At 61.1% G+C, this 9,893-nt stretch overlaps 1 protein-coding gene across 1 annotated transcript in view; it reads right to left on the reverse strand.

The window, feature by feature from the left end:
* Positions 1-158: 158 nt before the first annotated feature.
* Positions 159-9,893, reverse strand: part of ZNF609 (zinc finger protein 609) — a 59,103-nt gene continuing 49,368 nt past the window's right edge. The window contains exons 3-9 of the mRNA XM_009276317.2: positions 5,748-5,835; positions 2,998-5,350; positions 2,304-2,670; positions 1,955-2,130; positions 1,134-1,350; positions 851-929; positions 159-654 (exon numbers count right to left, since the gene is read on the reverse strand). Of these exons, the coding sequence (XP_009274592.1) occupies positions 856-929; positions 1,134-1,350; positions 1,955-2,130; positions 2,304-2,670; positions 2,998-5,350; positions 5,748-5,835 (3,275 nt within the window). The 3' untranslated portion in view covers positions 159-654; positions 851-855. The remainder of the gene's footprint in view (positions 655-850; positions 930-1,133; positions 1,351-1,954; positions 2,131-2,303; positions 2,671-2,997; positions 5,351-5,747; positions 5,836-9,893) is intronic.

Below are 9,893 nucleotides of genomic sequence, written 5' to 3' on the forward strand. Positions count from 1 at the left end.
GGGAGGAGTGATTGCCATGGGGTGCGGGAGCAGCCAAGGGGCTGGGAGAGGATGCACCCCACATGCAGCACGTCCCCGTGCCCCACGGCTGCCTCCAGTCAGGCTGACTCCCCCCAGCCCCATCCCGCCAGCTTGCACCAGCCTCCCCGACACCCGTGTGAGCCAGCCCTTCCTTTCCTGAGACTGCGACTCCATGGCGGGCTCGGCCCCGCACTTGGAGCCCCGGCGAGGAGCAGGCAGGAGGCAGCGCCCCTGCCTGCCCCCAGTCCCGTCGCGCTCAGCCCCATCGTGAAGCAGCAGCTCGCAGAGACACAGTGGGGTCCCAAATCCATCGAGAAACCTCAGTGCTTCCGTTTCCTCTTCATATGCACCAGGCAGGCGAGTCACCTCCATCCCGAGCGCCGGTGCCCAGTAGAATAAATATTTCCGCAGGTACCAGCTCGCCCACTCACCGAAGGGGAGGGTGCAGAGGGGGGGGAGTCAGTGTGTGTCCGACGGGGGGGGGAGAAGACAGAGTCTGCCTCGGATCATGGCAGGAACGTCAAAGCAGAACAATTAACACCATTCAACTGATGTCTAAAGGAGTCTCCAGCGCTTCCCCATGTGAGCCAGTCACATGTCTCGTACAGCCCAGGCGTCCCGGCGCATCACGTCCTGCCACGACCCCAAGGTCAAGTCAGCGCCCGCCGCTGGAAGGCAGCCCCGTTAGCCCTGGGGCAACGGGCAAACCCCAAACCCTCTGCCCTCAAGTGCACCCCCCGTGCACCCGTCCCGGCCACCTCTGCCCCAGTCCTGTTGCCCGCGGGCGAAGCAGGTTGGCCGTGCCGGTGCCATGGGAGGAGAGCCTTACCGTTCTCACCTCCGGGGAGGTGGGTATAGAGAGGGAGCGGAGCCTTGCTGGCTGGCAACGATGGCTGTGGAGGAGAGACCTGCGGAGGAGAAGCAGCGTCAGGAGCCGGCAGCCCGGGACGGGCACCCAGCTGTGCCAGGGGAGCTGGAAAGCGCTGGATTCGGTCAAAGCAAAGCTCGGCGCAAAGGCTCACGCTGCCCAAAGGTGGCTACAGCTCCCTCCCGGCTCCCCTGAGCCGTGCCCGCAGCCCTGGCTGGGTGCCGGGGTGAGGTTTGGCTCTCACCTGTTGCATAGGGCAGGTTGTACTGCGCTGGCAGCAGCGAGTACCCGAGGTGGTGGTGGTGGTGATGCGTCGAGAGCAGGCGCTGAGATGGCGAGGTGCGGGGCCGGTCGGCGGTCCTTTCTCCCCCGCCGGCTCCTCCGACGCTGCTACAGCTCCCGCCACCTCCCACCACCCCGCAGCCGCTGCGGTCCCGCTCCTGAGACGTCTTCTCACTTATCTGGAGAGGAGAAAGCAGATGCACACTGAGGGACGCCACCCGCTACCCCAGGGCGCAGGGCAGCATCGGACCCACGCTGGGCACTCGGGGCTGCCCCATCGGGATGATGTTCTCCCTGCCTTTGCCTAAAGGCTCCCCATGGCACTGGGAGATGACGGGATGGCTGGTGACCAGCCCAAAAGCAGCAGGGCAGATGCAGGTCCCATTTCAGGCAGCTCCTTCCTGCCCAAAACCAGGGTTTGCTGCCACTGTGTCATCCCAGCTCAGCCCAGGAGGAGCTTGTGACCCTACACTGTTGTGGGACGGAGACAGCTCCCTGCATCCCACCCACCAGCTCCAGCACTGAGGACAAGTGTCACCCGGTCACTGCAGGGCCTGGAGAAGCCCCGGTGCTCCTCTGGGCCAGCCCTGTCCACAGGTTTGGCTTGTCCATCCCAAAGGGACTGTGTTGTGGGATTACTGCTCGGCCCCAGGTCTCCTACAGCAGCAGGAACGGCAAAAACCCACGGCAGGCAGAGTTGCTCCGGGCTGGTTATAGGATCCAGGGACCATCCCGAAGCTCGTGCATGGAGCTGGACAACACCAGCGCCTTCCTGACCCTCACCGTGGGCGATTTGCTCTTGTAGTGGCTGGCGTGCTGCTGCAGGATGTCCAGGGCCTTGGACTCTGAGCTGGATTTACAACTCACGCTGGGGCTGGCTCGGGACTTGTCGCTGTCGTCGCTGCCAGACGCCTTGCTCCCGTACGGGGAGAAGGAATAGCTGGAGGGTAGGTATGATCCTGGGGAGGAGAAAAAGCAGTCAGGGCATGAGGACTCTTCAGGCAGCACAGCAGGAGCACGTGGCTCTGCATGTGTGCCTCCAGGAGTAAGAGGATGTCCCACAGCCATTCCCTGCTCCGGGAGCAGGGACAGCCTGGGAAGGGACGTCCCCGAGAAGACCCCGGCTCCCTACCTGGGTAATTCTGCATCATGACGGTGGGCATGGCCCGGTAGCTGGGGTGGTTGGGGTCGTACGACTGGCTGTAGGAGTAGCCGTGCATGTAGGGGATGTAGGACTGATGCTGCGTGAGGGGTGAAGACACGGGGACGTGGACGCTGGGTCTGGGGTCCTTCCCCACCATGCGAGCCTCCTCGGTGGGGGTCAGTTTGCACTCGGAGCTGGTGCTCTCCTTCCCGTCCTCCTTGGACGCGGCTTCTTTGCTTCGATTTCTTTCTTCCTTCAACTTTCGGTCCCTCTCCTCTTTCCACCGCTCGTCCTCTGTCTTGATGTCCGAGTACTTCGCCGGGTAGACGTAGGTCCACATCCGGGGCTCGGCTTCCTGCAAGAACCAGCCAACCATCAGAGCAGCTGCTTCCCCCCAGCCCTGCCTGTCTGTCTCCAAAACCAGGCCGGATTTGGAGACCAGAAAACCCCATTCCCCTTCCCCGGGCTCTCCTTGGCCCATCTGTGGCCTCCCAGCCCCATCCTTTTGCTGGCCCCAAGGGAACCTCATGGAGTCCCATCACGAGCAGAGGACAAAGTATGTTCTCTGAGGTGACAGCTGCAGCAAACCCCTGCAGCGAAGCCGTGGTGAGGGGCTTCCTCCAGGAGAAAGCCCACTGCTGGGCTGGCAGGCAGGGCCGAGCGAGCAGCAGGCCGGCATTACCTGTCTGTACCAGAGCACAGGGTCCACCTCCGCTTGCCGGCCACACTCAGAGCCAGCCTTTGTCTCGGCGGTCTCCTTCCCGAGGTGGCTGGCCTCGCTCAGTTTCACCTTGAGCCCCTCGGTGACCTGGCTGCCGGACAGCTTGGACGAGTCCTCCAGCTTGGGGATGATGACGGATTTGGCCATGTCGGGACCTCCCTGCTCCTTGGCCTTGCTCAGCCCCGACTTGACGAGGTCCGTGAGGCTCGGGGCCTTGGTGAGCGTCGGGGGCATGGGCGGCTTTTGCTTCCACTCCTCTTTGAGCGCTGCCTCCCTCTCCTTCAAGCCCAGCTCCGCTTTCTTCTCCAGCCCTCGCTGCTGCTGCTGCTCCAGGCTCTGCCGCTGCTTCTGCTGCTCCTCATACTGCTGGCGGTAGGCAGGGTTGGTGCTCAGCAGGTGAGCGTGGTAGCCCTGCTCGTTGTAGCCATAGGGGGGCACGTAGGCGTACTGGTTGTAGTAGAGGGACTGCATGTACATGTTGGGACGCTGCTGGATGACCGAGGGCTGCTGGCTGGAGCTGCCAAGCTCTGCCTTCTTCTCTTCGCAGCCTTCACTCTTCACCTTCACCTCTGGGTTCTCCTGCTCCTCGTCCTTCTTCAGCTTCAAGGCCTGCGTCTCAGCCGCAGCCTGGCCGCTGGGGTTCAAGGGCCCTGGGCTTGCCTGGGGGTAGCCGGGGGAATAGTAGGTTTCAAAGCCTTGGTAATAGGGAGACTCTTTGCTCTGCGGTTGCGGGGGGAAAAGAGCTTTTTTGGCTCCTTCCTTGACCAGCTGCTCCGGATCCTTTGCCTTCACGCTCTCCAGCTTGCCCTCCCCATCCTCCCCGGCATCGGAGATGTCCGAGTAGGCCGGGCTGTTGGTCTTCACTGAGCTCGCCTCTGCCCCGTTCTGGGTGACGACATGCAGCGGGGTCATGGGTTGGGCTGGGTTGGTGTTCTCCAGCCTGCTGGCACCACCGATGGAGGGGCTCGGAGCGTTGTCGGTGAAGCTGTAGATTTTATCCGCCTCGGCCTTGATGCTGGCAAGCCGGCTCTGGTGGGGGTCGGACGAGCCGTTCAGCAGCCCCTCGCCTTTCGTCCCCAGGTCGCTGGATTCCCCCCGGAAAGGGCTCTTGCCTTCCTCCGCTCTGCAGGCTTTGCCAGGAGTCAGAGGGTTTTCTACCTCCTTGGGCTCCTTCTTCTTCTTGTCCTTCTTCTTCTTCTCCTTGGAAGGGGTGAGGGCAGGGTTGACGGTGAAGGGCTCTCCCATCACCGTAGGCTTGGGCTGGATGGGTTTGAGCTGAGGGCTGTTGGGCATGGTCTGGACCACAGTGGTGGCGAGGCCCGTGGAGGAACCGGGGCTGGCTGTGGTGAGGGTGGCTGTCTGGAAGGTGTAAATCGGCTGGGGGGGGATGGCTGGTGCAATGGGTCTGGCGGACTTTAAGCTTTTGGAAGGGATCTTCTCCGGCTTAGCACCAGATGTCTTCTTTGACTTGTCCTTATCAACACATCGCTTCTCCAGAGCGTCAAAGCCGTCGTTACTTGTCTCATCAGCCACCGAGGGACCATCCTCAGAGCCGTCATTGGACAGGGCACCTGGGTCGGTGTCTCCTTCCCCACCCAGCTTCTTCTTGCAGGGGACCTTGGCGCTGAACTTGCTGGATGGGGAGGGACTGTGGGGCTCCATTAAGCGCACCTTGGGGGTGGCCGAGCGAGCCGGCGAGAGCGAGCCCTTCTGAGAGACGGCAGCGCCGTTGCAGCTCCCAATGTCCGCGTGCAGGGAGGGCTCCTCGCCATACTCGCTGTCCACGTCCGCCTCCAGCTTGCTGTCGTCGTCCGTGTGCGCGTGGGCCTGGTGGTACTTCAGCCCATTGATGTGCTTGTACTTCTTGTTACAGTTTGGGTGGGGACAGTCGATGAGGATGGGAGAAGGGCAGTTTCGGTCGAGGACAGCTGGCTCCACCTTGACCGCGGCGGGTGGCACAGCTGCCGAGCCCATCGAGTTCGTGCGGATGCGTTTGCTGCCCTTGGAGTCCTCCGAGCTGGAGTTCAGCTCCATGTCGGAGAGGGGTTTGCTTTTCCGCTTGGTGACGGAGGAGGGACTGGCCTTCACATCCTCTGCCGTGCCGCCGGGCGGTGTGCGGTGGTCCGAGGAGTTCTGGCTTCCCCGGCGCCCTTTGCTGTTGGCTCCTGCCCGGGTCTTGCTGCTATTGCTGGTCCCTTTGCTGTCCGAGGCGGCGGCGGTCTCGTTGACAGGCGTGTTGCTGTTGGGGCGCATGCGTTTGCCCCTGCCCCGGCCGTTGCGCATCTCCAGGTCGCTGGTGGGAGAGTCGCAAAACCTGCAGGGAGGAGGACAAGGAGGTTTTAATGGAGAGACAGTCGTGCCGGGACACACCGTCCCATTGTGCAGCGGGGACCCCCTTCCTCCCCTCGCTGTCAATCCCACAGGCTTGTCCCCCCCCACTGCTCCAGTAAAGAGGAATCGGCAAGAGAGGTCCATCGGCAAATGCTCGACCATCTCCAGTCTCCAGGATGAGGGAGCCTGTGACCACAGCGGCAAAGAGGCATGGAAGCAGCTCAGCTGGGCAAGGAGGAGATACTAACCCCCAGGGGCAGCCCCACGGGCACAGGGCAGAGCGTACTGGGTGCCACGGGGGCCGTACATGGCTGGGTTTGTCCTCTGCGCCTGGGAAAAGGGGGCTGAGACAGCGCTGCCGGACCCCACCAGCTGCTTACCGGGGAGGTGCCCAGTCGTGCTGCGTGCAGTCGAGCAGCGTCCCCACATACGTCTTGTTCCTCCATGTGACGTTGACCACCAGCATACCTGTAAGGCAAGGGGAGAGGGTCAGACAGGGCCAGGCGTGACCCCACGGTGTCTCGCCCTTCCCTGGGCATTGGGGCAAAGGGGGATCTACCCCTCGAGATAGGCAGGAGGAAGAGCTCAGCTCTAGGGCCGGAGGAAGGCGGACAAGGGGTCTTGGGCTCTTGGGAGAGGTGAGACCATGGGCTCTGGGCTGGAGGGGCACCAAGATGGGAGCTGGAGACCCCCGGCTCATCCCCTCTCTCAGCACAGCTCTGGCCGGCTTCCACCCAACCTCTCCTCCTTGAGCCGCTCAGCGCTCTTCCTTGCTTTCATGGGGATGCTAAAACCAGCGACCCCCAAAGGGCTGCAGGATTTGGGGGGGCCTGAAGATCCACATTGGCTCCATGTGCACTCGGGTAGGGTAGGGAAGGCAATCTCTGGGGAGCAAGGGCTGGGAACCCCCCGGGGGAGATACGGACAGCCCCCAGCAAGGCTGTGGACCCCAACACGGAGCTGCAGACCCCCCAGCAGGGCTATGACCCCCCGTGCGCGGCTGTGAACCCCACGGCCCTCTGGAAAAGGCCGTTATTGCCACTAGGTGGCAAGCTGAGCCCAGCATCCCCACGCAGGCAACCACCCCTGGCAGGAAAACCCAACCTTAGGGGAACAACCCTCATCCCCCGGCTTCGCTTTGCTCCCGCACCCCCCGGGACACCCATCAGTCCCGTATCTCTGCCTGGAGAACCATCCACGGGGCCGCATCTCCTCTCATCATGGAGCAAAGGCATCGGGCATTCAGAAAACCTGGTGGTTTCAGCTTTTTCACACCAATTCAAGGAGAGAAGCAGCCTGGCTTACACCCGCGCCGAGGACATGGACCCTCGGCATCTCTTCTTGGAGGGGTGGGGAGGGTCTTTCGCAGCATCACTCAGTTTTGTGGATACTTCCTCCCCGCCATGGACCGCTCTGATTACCGCAGCACTAATTTGACCGTGAGCAGAGTCTGTTGCGCCGAGCACATTTATCTGAGCAAGGTAAAACTCAGGAGATAGGAAACTCGTTTGCAAGGGTTGGTGAGCGCAGCGAGATATACAGCCGCGCAGCCCCGGGAGATGGATGGAGCCGAGGGAGCCCAGAGCAGCTGTGCCTGAAGCACGTTTATAAATCTCAGCCCGTATTCCCCGTTGTGCCGTGCCAGCAGCCAGCTGCAGGCTTCGGGGGGAATAATATACAGAGCCGAGGTCCGACACCTGGGTCTGCTTTGGAAAGAGAAATGAAATGCAGGTCTTCTCTCTCCCCTTCTCCTCCTGGAAAATGTTGGGTGCTCTGGTGGGAGAAGGTCGTGGGAAGACACGGTGCCGGCACACGGCCAAGACCTACAGCCGGCTCATCCTGGTGAGCAGGAGAGGCTGGGTCCTGCCTTTGGAGGAAGGTGCTGGGGACCTGCCTTAACATGGATGTGGTCAGGACGCGATGCCGGAGACAACGCGGGATAGAAACGAGCAGCGAAACCAACTGCCGGGAGCCCACAGCCCCACGCAGGGGGAGAAGGGGATGCTGATCCCAAGCATCCCAAGGTGGGTGTGCAGAGTGTGGTCTTCACCCCCCATGCCTCCTAAGGTGGCTTTTTTTGGCAGGCAGGAACCTGTCCCCTCTTTCCTCAAAACCCAGGGAAGCTGCCAGCTGTGTCCCACGCCCCAGCCCAAACCCACCATCCCCAGGACACCTCCGTGGAGCCACCATGGGATGCTCCCAGGAGCTGCAGAAGGACCAAGCGGCAGCTGAGGGACCAGCAGCCCCAAACCAGACCCCGTCCCGGGGACCAGCTCATCCCTCCCGGCCACAGGGCTCAGAGGAGCAGCTCCCTCTGTCCTCCCCATGGCACAACCAGCACCGGTTCAATCCCTCTTGAAGCTGGCGAAGACCACGTGCGCTGCTGGAAGTTAATTGCACGACAAGCCACCAGAGTCTCTTGCGCATCCTGGGGCCAGCGTGCAATATTAGAAAGGACGTGCTGGCATTTTTCCCCCCGCCCCGCCACCACGATCACAGGGGAGAGATGAAAGACGAAGGGGCGAAGCGAGCCAGCACTCAGCCGTCTCTCCCTTCCCTCCCCGTTGGAGCATCAACCCTCCAGCACACACCAGCCTATATTTAACCCACTGCAACCAATCATACCAAATCCCCTCCTAATCCTCCAACAATAACCCAGGACAATTTAAACCCCGGGGATAGATCCTAAGCAGCTTTTTTCACCCGCCACGTCCCCCTCCCGCGGCAGGATGATGACAAGCACGGGCAGGGCAAGGGCGGGCAGCGAGGAGGCAATGCACTCGCGTCCCCGAGGCTGGAGATGCTCATGCACAAAAAGCTGGCAGCGATGCCCTTGCAGAGGAGGAATCCCGCTCCAGCCCCACCTGGTTTCATGGGAAGGTGACACCTCGGATGCTCTTAAGCAATCAATACCACCCAAATCTGGGTACAAACCAACGAGCATCCCGGTCACCGAGTGCTCGCATCACCGCAGAGATGTACCCCGGCAGGAAAAATTAACGGTGGGTTGACGGTGCCGCATTGCTGTCTAGGAAGATGGCGTATGAGATTATCCATTTTTACAGGATTAAGAGATGAAGGGAGCTGGGGGATGCAAAAAAAGCACCATGTGGTCCTTGTATGGACCTTGCATGGGTGCTCTATAGCAGTGGAGCTGGGGCTTGGTGGGTGCACCCGGATGGTGGGGAAGTGGGATGGACAAGGACAACGCTGCATGAAGTCCTCCATCCCAACGCAGCCCTAAATTAGACCAGACTAAGCCTTTCTGATGGATAATCCCTGCTGGGGCGCAGCTCTTCCATGTTAAAACGTAGGTGGTGGTGTCTGCTTGCAGACTGGGGCCGTGGGCACCAGGAGCCATCACATCGGGGGGGAAATGTGTGCCCCAGGTGCTTGGGGGGACCTGAGTCACATTTTCCCCCTTTGCAAAGACGAAGCCCCCAAGCCCAATCAAGAACATCTCCAAACCCTGCTGAGAAACCAGGGTGCCAGCACCCGTGGGGAGCAGGGATGCCCTCGGATCGACACACAGCCGGTTCATCACATGGCTCAACACCACCCAGCCATGATGCTACTGAGCTGTCTCCAGCAAGGCCAAGTCCTCAAGCATCGTGGGGACTGCTAGGATGCTTGGAGGAGCGTCCCCAGCCTTGTGGGGAGCAAGGAGATGTTGCGCCTCCAACTGGAGAGTACACCCGCTGAGACCTCTGCTAGCTTTCCACTAATTTTGGGGTGCAGGGGACCTCTGCAAGGCAATGGGGTGACAGCCTGTGGCATTTCCCACCCCGAGGAGAGGCAGTTTGCATGCAGGCCCGTGAACCAGCTCAGATCCAGGGTCAGTGAAGCCCCACATCCCATCTGCACCAGTGAGCAGGAGCAGGGATCCATCCTGCACTGATCCTGCTCCAGGACACCACCAAGCCCTCCAGCACCTGGAGACATTCAAGGTCCTTCTTCCATGAATTTCTCCTCCAGCTGCATCACCTTTGGGATGCACTGGCTTCAGGATGCCTCTTCTTCAATTCATTTCCCCTCCAGCTGCATCATTTCTACGATGCTCCAGCTTTGCCATCAGCCCTGCTCACGTGCAGGGAGCCTGGCCTGACCTGTAGTGCCCAGGGTTTAGGACACAACACCCAAAGCTGTTGCATGGCCGTCATGCAACAGCTCCGCTGCTGCTGCCAGGAGAGCAGAGGACACCATGGGGCAGGGGACGGCCAGCACAAGGGCCACCTCACCCAGCGAGGAGAGACATCACTCGGCAACTACCATCATGGGCAAAACCAACTCGACTGGGGAAGTTAATTTAATTTATTGCCAATCAAATCAGAGTAGGATGAGAAATAAAAACCAAATCTTAAAACACCTCACCCCACCCCTCCCTTCTTCCCAGGCTCAACTTCACTCCTGATTTCTCCACCTCCTCCCATCGAGGAGCACAGGGGGATAGGGAATGGGGGTTGTGCTCAGTTCATCACACGTTGTCTCTGCCGCTCCTTCCTCCTCACTCTCTTCCCCTGCTCCAG

The sequence above is a fragment of the Aptenodytes forsteri genome, unplaced genomic scaffold (assembly GCF_000699145.1).
Source record: "Aptenodytes forsteri isolate BGI_AS27 unplaced genomic scaffold, ASM69914v1 Scaffold113, whole genome shotgun sequence".
In the NCBI taxonomy this organism is placed as follows: domain Eukaryota; kingdom Metazoa; phylum Chordata; class Aves; order Sphenisciformes; family Spheniscidae; genus Aptenodytes; species Aptenodytes forsteri.